The sequence below is a fragment of the Nematostella vectensis genome, chromosome 11, assembly GCF_932526225.1.
Source record: "Nematostella vectensis chromosome 11, jaNemVect1.1, whole genome shotgun sequence".
Lineage (NCBI taxonomy): Eukaryota > Metazoa > Cnidaria > Anthozoa > Actiniaria > Edwardsiidae > Nematostella > Nematostella vectensis.
Genome location: NC_064044.1, coordinates 8361182 through 8375671, shown reverse-complemented (window position 1 = coordinate 8375671; position 14490 = coordinate 8361182). Strand labels below are relative to the sequence as shown.

The window sequence follows — 14490 nt, the reverse complement described above, 5'->3', positions numbered from 1 at the left end:
CAGGGGTAAATAGGGACACAAAAACTAATACATTGAAAAAGTTTATTTTAATGCTTTTGCACTGAAAGGAAGCAAAGGTATCAATTAGAAACGAGTTCTACATCTATTATACTTGAAGGTTTGCCATCCAACATCTAAGGGCAAAAAATCCTTCTCTGGACTGAATCAACAATTCACTAGGATTATCAAAAGGGGCCAATATACCCAAGAGGGTGGGAATCCAATCTATACAGCATGTGACAAAAGGTGAATCTATGGATTCCAGCTCCACGTCTTAAAATTCCCCAGTATCTCTGCTAATGCCACTTGTCTCCTTTCATTTCTAGATCCAGCATCATCATATCATGATTTTCTTGGTACTTTCGAGTTTGACACAAAACTACACAGATTGATTTCAATGCTTATTGTTTTATTGTACCATTACCAATCTTCATAAGCAATCATAAAAACCTGAAAATACTTCGATGACTATACTGTAAACTACAATAACTTTTTTTTGTTTTTTTTTTAATGTTCGTTTTCTAAGCTTTTTCAAAGCTTCTAACTTTTTTGGGGGCTTCATCAAATCCGGTTCCTTTGTTGGGTTTCGTAACTTGTGGTCAAAATTAAAAACATAGCTGAGGGTGTACAAAATACAAATAAAATCGAAAATCAAGGAAACTCACAAATTCTGCATACTGACAAGTGTAGGCATGGGATTGCCCTGTTCCATTGTTTTGCTTTGTTTTCTAATATGCTCCAGTGGCCTTGATTGTTACAGACAATGGCATGCACAAATTTGTCAGTGTATTGGACAAAAAAATTAGAAGGCTTTGGTCAGTCTAGTACAAAATATGTGGAAAAGCATGAACTGAAAAATTTACAGTCTTAAAAAAGCTTAGCACTGTCTGTAGAAAATTAGGACTGTAGTGTTGGAAAAAATAGGATAAAAGGGAAAGCCACAAGTTAAGTAAAACCACCAAGAAAATACGCATTTAGGTCGAGGGTTTCAGCAGCCACCCATCACTGCCAGTGGAGTGTGCATTTAGGAACATGCCGAAGAGATCGTTTGAGCAACTCTTGGGACATTCCTTACAGCGCTTGGTGGAGCTGCGTGCAAGCCATAGGCAGATGTCATCACGTGGTTTGGCACCGGCAAGCCAATAGTTGGAGGAGGCTGGAAGGGAATCCATGTACTCTTTGAAGCCACTGCTGGGGAGTGGTTCAGTGATGTTCGTCCAGTCGTGGAGCCAGTTTTTTATGGGTTGGGAGTTGAGCATGTCACTGTAGCCTTTGATGCCAGAACTAAAGATGAAAAGAGCAAATAGAGAAAAGGTCATTTACACAGAAACTTATACAAAACAGTGAATTTGTTGTTAATCCCCCTTTTTATGTTTACTTTTTAGTTTGTCCACCCAACTCCACACCCCCTTTAGAGTTGATTCACCAGTGAAATAAATAGCCAAATGCAATGTTATTGTTTAGACACACAGCATGAGGTGAATATGCCACAGTATTGCCTCTATCGCTAAGGCCATCTACCAAGGGAGCACCCATTAAATATGAAAATATAACTTAAGATATACTGTACGTACCTGTCCTCAAGAACACGGCTAGCTTTGACCGGATCAGGCTGGAGAATCCATGGCTGGTGAGCTGGTGTTACCAGTGAAGGCGATGGCTTAGGGGTCTGAGGGTTAAGAAGGGTGTCAAGATCCTCGATTGAGACAACATCTTCCTTCTTGATATTCAGCCAATCATCTGCATCTGATGCATCTCCCATGTCACTATCAGTGCTGATAGAGACACACTTGCAATCGGCACAGGCTTCTGTCTTGCCGCAGCTTGGCTTGGGCTGGAGCCACTGGTCAATGGGAGTAGCAGCAATTCTTGCATAGTCTTCTGCAGGAGATGCCTTGGTATCAGATGACAAAACCTGATTCTTCTTTAGCCAGATATCCGGGGATGTGGCAGCAATCTTGGCAAAGACCTTGACATTGTTGGATTCAGGAACAGCAGGCGTCTCCCCATGAATCTTCATCACCCACATTTCAGAGGGAGTACCAGCAATTGTTGCATAATCCTCCTTTGCAGCATTTCCCTTCACTGTCTTCAGCCAAATCTCTGGAGGAGTAGCAGCAATTCTTGCATAGGCCTCACCAAGGACTGAATTCACCTCAGCTGGGACTTCACCCTCGTTTCTATTCAGCCACATCTCAGGACCAGTAGCAGCAATTTTGGCATAGGTCTCACCCAGGATGGACACAACTTCTGGTGGTGCTTGCCTGTTGGTCCTCTTCAGCCACAACTCGGGCTGAAGGTCTCTCATTTTCTGAAGCTCTTTTAGGGTCTCAGCCAGGCTGCGCTCATCATGTTGGCGCTGCTTGTAGGCCAGCCAGTGCTCCGGTCCAAGGGCTGCAATCCTTGAGTAGGTCTCAGTAATGGGATTGGACTTTGGCAGTTCAGCTGGGGGATTTTGCAGGTTCTTGATCCACTGGCTCATCGCAGACTTCTTCAATTCTTCAATGTAGGCAAACTTCACTGATGGACTGTTGGGCATGAGGTGGTGGGTAGCTTCTGCAAGCTGGATCTTGTTCAGCCACTTGCTAATATCGACGTAGTCCTGATGACAGTCGGACTGGGTGGAGTACTTGCGCTTGCCCCCGTCTACATCACCATCTAGGCTCATCTCCATCAGAGACCCTTGGAGGGAGTCATCAGCAGTGACCATGCCAAACCTACGGATATGGTCTAGCAGCTCCATGTTGAGTGCACGGAAGCTGATGAAGCCCGACTCCTCTGGTTGGAGGCTGAACTTCTCCATGGCCTGGATGGTGTGCATCAGTTGCTCCTCAATGTGCTCTGACTGGAAATTCAAAAAGAATCTTTGATATATTTGGTTCTGCTGGGGAAATAGCTCTAATAGTTTTTCTAAAATTTAGAATCAAAAGAGGGAAAGGGGGACAGGGGAAGGGACACTATTCCTTAGATCTGCCATTATCTAAGTACCTTTCCATCACTCTTCTGGAGTAGAGCCAGGGCATGCTTCAAAGTACCAACAGCCTGGTTCAGCTCCGCATGCTGCAGACGCAGGACATCTTCCTTTCCATGCTGGAGCACCTCCACTTGACTCAGGAGCCAGGTCTCACGGTTCCGCAGGGCCTCAAGGTGGCGGCTGATATTGTCACGGATCTGCGCCTTGACGTCAGCAGCTGAAATCTTCAAGCTCTTTTTAACAGAGCCGACTTCATCAATTGCCTTCTCCAAGAGCGAGATCTTGGCTCTTACGTCCTCAAGGACATACAGACATTTCTCCCCAGTATCCATAGCTTTGGCTCTAGACAGATCAATGGTGACATTTTAGTGATGACATGACTAAAATAGATTACAATTGTTATTATAAGGAGTAACAGCAAGCAGTTAATCCTTTGGGATTACATGATACTTATCTAATCATATCCTTCATCATCAACCATTTCTCTTCTATTTTCTAGTAAAAAATAAGCCTAATGTATGAAAAATGAATGTCTATTGAAAGTTTGATTTCATAAGGGAATTTCCTTTTTCTAAGGCACATTATAAATTTCAGGTTCAAATGGAGTGCTCCCTTCTCCTTCCTTGCCTAACCCCTCACTTTTGGCATTTGGAGGGGGGACTTGCAATAGGCACTGAGGTTTGGGGTAAGAAAGACTGAACAATAACATTTAAAATAATACAAATGGGCATGTTATGTAGCCTTGTTCGAGCGAGGGAGGAGACACTTTCCCAGCTAGCAGATGCCTCTTTTTTTCTGTATTTCGCTGGGCTGGCATTCGCGAGGAAAAGAGACCTCTGCCATGGGTCAAAACTGTTTTTGTTGCGCATGTGTAAGCGTTTCTAAGTGACCACATGACGTGCCAAAACCTGTACCATCACGCGAAAGCTGTCAATATGCTAATTTTTGTCGCAAATTATGAATCAAACTCCAGTTAGTTCTCCTCTTCGAAAAAAGAAAACAACTGTTCAGTTTCAATCACTAAAACATCTGTTAAAAGATTGAACAGCGAAAGCAGCAAAGACGAGTTTTGTCTTGTTTGTGGGATAAATTTCAAGACATCTGGGCAGGAGAGTTTCTTTAACCCATTGACTCCTGGCTTTTTTGAGCTGAATTTACAAAAAACAGACTGAAAACAGATACCTCCCCCCTATTCTGAGTTTTATACAGCCCGTCAAAGTCAAACACAGCTGCACATAGTCAGCGGTATCCAAGCTTTCCAACAGTGCTTTGCGGTCCCCACTTTTGATCCCTCGTCGTTGTGCTGAAGCGAGCACAAGTTGATGGTTGCTTGTATTTTTCATCAAAAATACAGCTATGAGCATATTAGGAGTGTCTCAGGACATCATGAAGTCTTTTGGGGCATAATTGAGTGCTTTGCTTATGGATATTTGCAAGCAAAGGTGGATTCATGATGATTTTTTCTTGTATGGCTTTGCCTGGATGAGAAAATAATTTTCTAATGAATCACCACAGCTCTCCTTAGTGCTGTCTTTTCTGAAACCAAATTGATTCCAAAATTGTTTACACTGCTATATTGGGTCTGTATGACCTGGAATTGATTTGTTTGGCTTCGGGGTGAAAAGACTTATAAAAAACCATCTGACTTTGGGGAGAGGAGTGTTGACTGGCCTTCCCCTCATGAATTTTCCCCTGGATCTCCCAGAATGCTTTGCAATACGTAAAGACATCTTCGTGGTTGTACAACCCTTCAAGGAGTGGACATTGTGTTTTGAGGCCAAGGAAATGTACCTGGAGGATCAGAATAAAGGTATCTATTTGTGTCTTGAGCTGTGTTTGCTGATCGCTCTCCCTTGTGTGGTATTTTGAGCGTTTAATTGAGAGGGGTGATTCTGCTTTTCTCTCCTTGTTCGATTTTGAGATTTGTCAAAGAACCTGTGCTATCATTTGGCTTAAGAGTAGATGCCAACACCTTGGTTGGATGCATATCTGCAAGACCATTTATCCCTTAGACTGATGCCTGAGTATCTTATCTTGTGTTTAGTTTGCATTTATGAATTTTTTGGGTTGTGGGTACTTCCCAAAGCCAGTACAGGCCGGTTGAGGGGTCAATGTGTTAATGTAAATATCCCACAATGGTGGATGGCGGTTTGATCAAACGAACTTGAAACACATGGCAGAGGTCTCTTTTCCTCGCGAACACCAGCCGAGCGAAATACAGAGAAAAGAGGCCTCTGCTAGCAGGGAAGGAGACACTAGGCTAATCAGATAAATGCCCTTAGTAATTTTTTTTTACTCCACTGGGGGAGCTGCCCCCTTCCACCCCCTACAAACCCACACTCTAGCCCCCTAGCGCTACTAGCTACAAGCCTAGATTTTGGGGTTGGTGAAGAGGGATCCTTTTTGTAATTGTATATATACATAACTAGCTCGAAATGGACGTGAGTATGAAATCAATCAGACTCAGAGATCATGGAAGGTCATACAAGAAATACAATAACAATAACATCGCTGTTAGGATAGTCGGCATTTTCTGGGCGACTGCCAGGAATTTCAAGAATCATTTTACCGACGGAATGGCGCAGGATCGCAATATTACGAGTTACAAGCTATAGATACTTGATCTTTTTTTAGTCACGCTATAGCGTTTCTAGACATCTACATAACTCAGTGATCCATTTATTAATTCCGTGCCTTATAGAACAAGACATCACCCAAAGAAACAGAGTTTAAGTCTATAAGCACAAGTAAATAGCTAATACATAAATCGTTTAAGCTATTCATTGTTGAGAAGAATACTGATGAGGAACGAAGAAATGTCCAGCGACGTTGATCGACGGCACGGAACAGACAAATAGCAGCGATAAAATTTCATCGTATGCGATCTTTCTTAACACTTTCCACCATATAAAACACTCCTAAGGATTAGAGAGTTGATACACTTACCGTTCTACAGCAGCAAACAGCGCTTTAAACGACAAGAACTGCTGATATGGAAAGAAAACACAACCTAGATGAGCGATCGCAGGCAAATCTTGGGCAATCCACACCGGCTGATGATTATGTATGCATTACCCCCCGCGAACATTATCAAGCATAACCAATCAGAAACAAGTATCCGGATACCGGCTCCTATATCTGCTTTCTGATTGGCTAGAAGTCAGGCTTTCTTGACCCTGGCAACGTGGGTTAATGACACAATGACGCTAAAGTCAGACTAGGTTAGGCGGGTAGGCACCCTCTGACAAGGGCAGCCACGATACTAGATGATTTGAGCAGTTGGAATGAGCGTCTAGTTTACGAAAGGTGTTGTCATTTGATAAATGGCATCATCGCGTTATTTGCTGTGTGCATTATACATGCTATTAGTTTCATACAAGCTGTTTTCAATAAACCATCAAGCATAAAGGTGTGCAATGGTGTGGATTATCATCGTATGATTTTCGTGTCGAGAGATCCCCACTGTGAATATGCCAGGACATAGCTATACCAGGAGCGATACACGTGTGATGTGAAGTAGAAAGCGCTTGGGTATCCCCATGAAATAAATCTTGTTTTAGGATAGATGTTAGTTGAAAGCAACTTGAAACACCGGATTATTTCGGACCCTGCCGGACCTTTAGTTTTTTTTTTTTTTTTTTAAGGACCATACCCGGCTACAAGACCTCTAGTCTCTTCGCTTGACTGACTTGACTGCGTTTTGATTTAGGAGGAAATGGGTTGCGTTCCTTGGCCGGCACAGAGGGGGCTAGTGGGGTTTTTGGCTTTACTTTTCTCTGAAAAAAAATTTCCTAACAAAAAACCACCAACAACCCTTTTGAAATATGGAAATACACTAGCAATGCTATCTCAAACAAGATGATCAGGTTTGCAGCCAGACCGCCGCGGGACATGGTAGCTATAAAGAGTGAAACATAATCGGAGTTTTATCTCAAAAGCGGAAAGGAGCGGTCGAATTTCTCACAACAGTTTTCAGGCAAAGTGATTCAGCATTTTTGAGCCGAGATTGCTATCCTATCCGGCATCACAAGACATTCACGTGAGTAGGAGGGGGGTACATTTCTACGCTCTTCGAGGGTATGCAAGGGAAAGCAACTCTCCCTCACTGCCTGGACTTTAAAAAGGAAAGAAAATAACTCTCAGTGCAAATACTGGGCCTATTTGAAATTGTTTCATTTTAAACAATTGTAAAGCATTGCTTATATGTTATCATTTATTATTCTTTTCCGATCGAGAGCCACAAGTGCATCTGTATTGATATTTGAGGTCTCACTTATAATAATAGATGTGTTACAATCCCGTGGGGAGGGAGGGTTCTTCAGGGTAAAAGTGGAGATGCTCGTCGGGAAATTCGAAGAATACCTGCACACCAAAAATTGCTGCCATAAAAAATACCTCAGAAGCTTTTAAAATACCATTTCGAAGAGAAACGCCTATTTTTTTTATCAGAAACCCCCTACAAATATCCAAGGCCCAATTTTGACCCCTAGAAAATTAGACGAGCATCCTTGTAAGGTCAACATGGTAAGACCCCCCCCCCCCCCCCCCCTCTGGGGTTTCAGTACATCGTTATCCATCATCTAATCAGTATGTGATGCTACTTTATTTAATCGAATTTGGTCACCCTGTGGTCTCGTCACAGTCCTCTCGCAAATTAGCCGTGAAGCCTGGTAACCATAGCAACACAAGTAAAAGTCGTTCAGCGCCAAAGCAAGAAACCAAAACTCTACTGCGAATAAACCCGAATTTTACCATGATTCCTCCAAATGCTTCACTCGTTAAGTACGATAACCCTGTCCTGGTGAGCAGAAATACCGACAAGAAGTCACCGAGGGTGAGTTGAGCGCTGAGAAAGCTATAAAATGTCCACTTAAAGTGTGTTTTGAGGGGATTTCGGTGCAACCAGAGTTTAAGAACAAGAAGAAACCACTCTGTAATTTCTACCTGTACATTTATATAGATTAAACAAATGATTCTAGTTCAATCTGGTACGTATGGCAAGCATCTTCCTCCTTTTCTGCACGAGAACTACTCAAAAACTTCTTTAAAGATTCCAGTCATTTCAGCTGCCTCGAAATGTTAAATAAGGGAAACTTGGGGCTAAGACCTGTACAGGACCCGAAACGATCCCAGGACCCGAAATGATCCCCAAAAGTATATCAACTGATCCCGGGACCCGAAATGATCCCCAAAAGTACCCCAACTGATCCCGGGACCCGAAACGATACCGAGGAGTCCCTGAAATCAACCCCACGGAATTGCGGTAATGGACAAAGGGAAAGCAGAAGAAAGCACTTCCAATTCTTAAAGCATAATTAAGGGTTGACAGCGAATCTATTTCTAAATAACATGACTTAAAAAACTTAAATTCCAATACAATACTTCTATTTATTACATTGCCCCGGCGGTAAACCCATAAACAGAGTCCAAAACAAATACACAACTTCTAATTGCTACTGAAAGGAGTACCATATAAACATAGCACAGCCAAAGCATAGCCTTGCTCAGAACAACCAAACTTTTGACCTTCGAAACATTTGCAGTTCCAACACATGACTCTGACACTAGAAATCTCGTTTCCGGTAAACATCACCCCTAAAAATCTATATTCATTTGACAAACAAATGTGGCTTTCACCACGAAATCCATGTTCACACGAGCGAATATTTACCGACAGCCGGTTTGGCCGAGAAGATGGGATGACAAAAGCACACTGAGTAATGCACTCGAACAACCCTTTTTACTACCGTTGCAAAATATTAAGAGATGTGGCTTTTGTTGAAAGCAATATGTGAGTTTTGAATTTCCTTATGTAGTATTGCGTACACAACTGCATGATTTCTCTCTATCTCTCTTTATGATAGGTCTTTCAAACAAACATTTTCCTACGGGAAAGCAGAGGCATGTCTAATCTGTGGAGACATTCGTTTATGGCTTGTTATGTATAAATTATTTATTCACACCTGGTTCTTCAAATTACCATCACGGGAATTTTTATTTGACCCCAATTGCTGACTCAACCAAGCTGTTGAAAGCTGTATTTCCCGCGCAGTCGTATATAAAAATCTTAATACTATGGTTTTAGTTAATTCAAATTTCTGACAAAAATGACGCTAAAATGTTTCATATGTTTTTAAAACTGAAAGCCAATCCTTCCACATTCCTTTTGTTTGTCCATTACTGCAATTCCTTGGGGTTCATTTCGGGGACTCTTGGGGATCGTTTCGGGTCCCGGGATCAGTTGGGGTACTTTGGGGGATCATTTCGAGTCCTAGGATCGTTTCGGGTCCTGGGATCATTTCGGGTCCTGTACAGACCGCCCGTCTACACGTTTTGGAAAATTTTGGAAAACACAAAAAAATTTTAAAAACCTGAATCTCATACACATAACCAGCATATTTTACAGCTGTATCCGGAATTTTTTTTTATCCGATACGAATACAAATACATGTGGACTAAATTTAAATAGCCTTACGTCATACTCTTGGATGCTGCTGGAAATTACTCTGGATACGTGCGGACGAGAGCCGGATTTGTAAACAATTGTGTTTTCATAAATTTCTGGATACGTGTGGATGACTGAAAATGATTTGAATACGCTGCGTGTTGACGTGGAAATTTTCGCATCAGCAAAAGAAATATTTTGGGGAAAAAAACTTCTGGATAGGTGTGGCCTAAGAAAGACAGGTTTTGTGCTCAATCATAATTTACATTTAAATTGTGTCATTTTGCAGGCAAGATCTTTGAAAGTCAGTCAACAGCCTGGGTCTGGTAATGGAGCAGGGCCGGTCCCTCAACCCCCACGAACCAGCAAACTGCCGCCCATGGATTCTCAGAAAAACCAGCAGACAGATGAGATATTGAATGCAATTCTTCCTCCAAGGTAAGCATGCCATACTTGACGTGAGTAAAGGGTTTCCATTCCCAAGGAAGTGGAGTCCTTGCTAAAAACAGGGGGAGGTTTTTCCTTTCATGGGGACAATAAAGTGCACAAACCTTGTAAAAACAATGACGAAGCTCTTTTAAGTGACCAACCTTAGGAACTTAAAGTTGTGGTTGTTAAAGGAGCTGGTCTTTGATGAGAGTGGTCCTTTAGAGAGCTTTATCTGTTGTTTGTTTAATAATCCTCAAATGTATGTTTTTGGTTGCAGGGAGTGGACTGAGAATGGTCAACTGTGGGTGCAACAAGTATCTAGTACCCCAGCCACTCGTCTGGATGTGGTCAACTTACAGGTGAGACACCATAGCCATCCTTGAAGGGACATGAATCAACACCAGGCTGAAGTATTGGGTTGCTATTATTTAGCTCCTTAAGAAGGCCCAAAATTGAATGCTGTGACTATATGTCATTTGCTGTCTTTTTATGTAGAAACATTATCTATTACTCAACAATTGGGAATTTTAATATTGAAGGCATTATGTCTTTTGAATCAGATGCTGAATTTCTTTTCAAATGGAATAATGACATATTTTTCTTTGGATGGAGTAACAATTATTTGTTGGAAAATAAAAGAGAAACAAGAATCTTAGTATGTTAAGAATTTTTTGAAAAAACGTTTACTTTCAAATTCACCACTGAATTTTAATGCAGTAGACATGTGATTCACATATATGTACACATCAGACACGCATTGTGCTATGCTTAATAAAAGCTGTAATGTATGGACCCCCTCAGAAGTGAACTGCTAAAAGAAGGCATTATATTTTTTAATTGAAAACTTTGAAAGGAGGACTCCAGGGGAGTGTCTATTTTCTGACTTTGGTTGTTGATGCAGGAGCAACTTGACATGCGTCTGCAGCAGAGGCAAGCCAGAGAGACAGGAATCTGCCCAGTGAGAAGAGAGCTGTATTCGCAGTGCTTTGGTGAGTAGATAAGATACAGTGCAACACGCACTACCAATGCCTCCTTGACAGTTTTAGAAAGTAAGGCAATAAGAATGCAAATGGTTGACTGCTCCACCTGATTGACATGGGCCTTAGTAATCAAAAAGTGTGGCAAAAAAAGAGGCTTAAAGTAGGCACCAGAAACATGACAGAAACTTTTCTTTTTACAAAATTTGTCTTAGTGGCTATGGGAGCAAAGGATTTGAGTGAGTGTTTGTACCTTGATTGTGGAAATGTAAAGTCCGGGAATCACACTGTTATGTTCACAACTCCACACACATACATAAGATGATTATAAAAGCAAATTATCTCAGCCAATTTATGTTATCTCTATAGCTGAATTGATTTGTTAATTGGTCCCATTTTTACAGATGAGCTTATTCGTCAGGTTACTATCAACTGTGCAGAGCGAGGTCTCCTGCTTCTTAGGTAAGATGTCATGATGAAAAAAATGTCGAAAATAGTGATGAGGTCTAATGAAAAATAAGTAATGATATGATGATTATGTATTTCAGGGTTCGAGATGAGATCCGCATGACAATTGCTGCCTACCAGACTCTGTATGAAAGCAGGTAAGATGTATTTTTTTATTTATGATTCTTTTTGCCATTTGATTGAAACAAATAATGAAATCCAAACTGCTTTATTTATGCATTACAATAAATCCTAGAAAAAAAACTAATAAGCTTAAAAGTAATACAAAGAGAGAACAGAGCAATAAGGATGGGCCAACACGATTGTTTATTTTCCACTAAGATGCATTGCTTTAGCAGTAATTTCCTACACAATTAAAGCCAAAACATCAAATTCTTAGACAGCTCTGGTGTATTTTTGGTGTTCTCTCTGGAAAATCAGACGAGGTTACACAAACATTATTTTTTTTGAATATATAAAATAGAGACTGTAATGTGTAAATTCTCACCTTATTGTTTGCTTGTTAGTGTGGCTTTTGGAATGAGGAAGGCACTACAGGCTGAGCAAGGCAAATCTGATATGGAGAGAAAGGTGGCTAATGTCTTACAACACAATTCCAATTCATCTCACAACAAGTTTAGATTGTTTGATTCCCCAGATATGTTTCTGAATTCAAGTGTCACTATGTACAAACATGGCATGCACAGGCTAATAATAGTAAAAGCTATTTATGAGTTGCTGTTCTAATTTATTTGCATGAAAAACATAACATACCAAAATATTTGTCAAATGTTGTTTGAAACATGTTTGTGTGTTTAGTTGCTATGGCATCCTATTGGCTTCTACAACACATCCACATGTTTGACCAAGATCAAAACATTTTAAATATCCTGTAAAGCTGGAGTTTGAGTTCAATATTTGACAAACACGTTTGTATGTTTAGCCATGCTTTAAAGCCTTATTACTCGTTTTTCTCTTTAAGATCACTGAGCTTGAGAATGATAAGCGTGAGCTTGAACGCCAAGTAAACGAACTCAAGGCCAAGTGTGACGCCATTGAGAAACGTGAGGCAGAAAGGAGAGCTGTAGAAGAGAAGAAACATGCAGAAGAGATTCAGTTCCTCAAACGAACAAACCAGCAACTGAAGGTAAACAGTCTAATGTGCATACTATTTGAGCTGATTTCTATTACTGCAATTACTGAAAGCTCATGGGTCGTGAACCACAACTACCTCTACAAATGCTATTGCTTTATTTAATCAAAGGTATATATTCTTGCTTTGCAGACACAACTAGAAGGCATTATTGCCCCAACAAAGAAGTAAAGATCAGATCAAGGCTAGATCTTTGGGTTAAAACCTTCAGCATCATTGTATAGATCAAACTGTGTATGTAACAGCTTTTGAGAATCTTGCACTTCCTTTGGTGATCATTTAGTTAACTGTATATATTTTAGTTTGCACAATACAACAATTTACACAATCACAATAAAGCAATGTTCAACATAATCATGTTTATTTTAATGTTTGTCTTTCAAAACACCTGTTTAACTGATACGTTATTTTTTCCATTACACACAAGTTTAAATCTTTACAAAGTATTCCCTTGCATTTACAAGTTTTTTTTAAAATACTTGTTTTAAAACTGCTTATGTACAATCCCCTGTATTTCAAAATATGCTTATCTTTGCAAGTGGATGTTCAGACTGATGTACAGGTAAATAAATACCTAAATCTCTTAATATTACATTGTGAAATTTCATTTTTTAAATCCCTGAAAAAAATAGTCTACTGGGGAACCATCCTTGGTGTCAGGGATTTGAGACTGACGCTGAGGACAGCTGCACAGGAGACTGAAAAACAATGCTTCAAGCAGAAATTTCCTGCAAACTAAAATGTGCATCAGAGAGAATATACTGGACATCAATGAGTGTGGTCCCCTCTACTTGACATAGAGGAGCCATCAATGATAATTGAAAGTGTCTATCATTGTCTCTGTGCTTTATTGTGAATATATGATCCATCCATCTTTCATAAAGCATCCTCCTTGGCACTGTAATACTTCCTGGTGGTATGCTTGTACACAGCAGCAATATGCTTGCTTTTTCAGAAGTATTATCTTTACTAAAAAAAGAGTCAATTCATTTTTAATTAGGAATAGAAGAATATAATTAGGAACAGAAATGTAGAAATTCAGGTGTTGTACAAACACTCTTTACAGTCCTCTTACAACCCCTGCCCCCACTTATATCTAGCGTCAAAATTTTTAAATAGAGACCCATCTCTAATAAACATACATAACACATTACCAAAGGTTTAAGATATTCTTACTTAGTTTAATTTAAGGTCAAACAATATACATTTTATATAGATAGCTTAAAATAGATAGATATCGTCTGGGACTTTTGTAGGGATTAAAACTTTTTGAAATAAGTCCCCTCTCAATAAAGATTCCCCCCTCTTAAAGACAAAATGGATAAAAACGGTTGACATCAAGCTAACACTGATTCACAGCTATTCTTATTTCCTCACCGTTGCTTATCAATCAAAAATGTAAACGCATCAACCGTGTATGCTAACAACCTTGCAATTACTGCTACATCCTCGTTTTTGGCAACACCTCCAATATAGCAGTCAAGCCCATCAACAATCATACAGTGAAATACCAGGTCGCTTAACTCAACATGTAAGGAGCTCATATACTTCAAGTATTCCTCCTTTGAGCCCAAATAAACCATGTGTATCCGCTTTAAAACAGATCCAGTAGGTTGTTCTCTACCTTCAGGCATGAGAGGAAGCCTAGATAGCTTTTTGGGGCTGATAAACAGTACATTTTTCTCCTCTTCTGCTAAGGAAATTGCCAAAGAAAATAGCAGTGAAGTTTTCCCGCTGCTATGCGGCCCGCCTATAAGAGCTTTGAAGTTTTTTAGTTCAATGTTATGGTCAAGAAACTGCTTGATCAGGCTACTTGTGACATTGTTTCTAGGATGAGATGAGTAATTTTCCGGTAGACGAAATATCCGTGAGAGCATTCTCTTCCACTATAATTCTCAGTACACACCGGAGTTTCTGGGCAAGACAAAAACATTTTCATCAGGCGTTGCATGTCTGGGCACAGGTAAACCAAGCATGGCGAGATACAGAATTTTAATTAAAAACTTTCCCGAACCCCGAATTGACCTCTTTTCCCCCCTTTTAATGGCCAAGCCTTTTTGTTATA

The 14490-nt window shown here is 40.4% G+C and overlaps 3 protein-coding genes and 1 long non-coding RNA gene across 4 annotated transcripts; 2 read left to right on the top strand and 2 right to left on the bottom strand.

The window, feature by feature from the left end:
- Positions 1 to 46: 46 nt before the first annotated feature.
- Positions 47 to 459, top strand: LOC116602022. The gene is made up of 2 exons (XR_004290254.2): positions 47 to 246; positions 327 to 459. It is a non-coding gene; the product is annotated as an uncharacterized LOC116602022 (long non-coding RNA).
- On the bottom strand, positions 389 to 6069 carry LOC5518364. The gene is made up of 4 exons (XM_001638335.3): positions 5921 to 6069; positions 2989 to 3316; positions 1575 to 2845; positions 389 to 1284 (listed from the first exon to the last, which is right to left on the bottom strand). The coding sequence occupies exons 2-4, from the start codon at positions 3304 to 3306 to the stop codon at positions 975 to 977; spliced, it is 1899 nt and encodes a 632-aa protein (XP_001638385.2). The 5' UTR covers positions 3307 to 3316; positions 5921 to 6069; the 3' UTR covers positions 389 to 974.
- Positions 6070 to 7641: 1572 nt separating this feature from the next.
- On the top strand, positions 7642 to 12779 carry LOC5518355 (33 kDa inner dynein arm light chain, axonemal). Its single transcript, XM_048734756.1, has 10 exons — positions 7642 to 7808; positions 9709 to 9857; positions 10126 to 10207; positions 10750 to 10837; positions 11230 to 11287; positions 11374 to 11430; positions 11800 to 11863; positions 12255 to 12419; positions 12558 to 12630; positions 12688 to 12779. The coding sequence occupies exons 1-9, from the start codon at positions 7728 to 7730 to the stop codon at positions 12594 to 12596; spliced, it is 783 nt and encodes a 260-aa protein (XP_048590713.1). The 5' UTR covers positions 7642 to 7727; the 3' UTR covers positions 12597 to 12630; positions 12688 to 12779.
- Positions 12770 to 14381, bottom strand: LOC5518359. Its single transcript, XM_001638336.3, has 2 exons — positions 13803 to 14381; positions 12770 to 13394 (listed from the first exon to the last, which is right to left on the bottom strand). Exons 1-2 carry the CDS (start codon positions 14300 to 14302, stop codon positions 13139 to 13141), a joined length of 756 nt encoding a protein of 251 aa, XP_001638386.2. The 5' UTR covers positions 14303 to 14381; the 3' UTR covers positions 12770 to 13138.
- Positions 14382 to 14490: the final 109 nt, after the last annotated feature.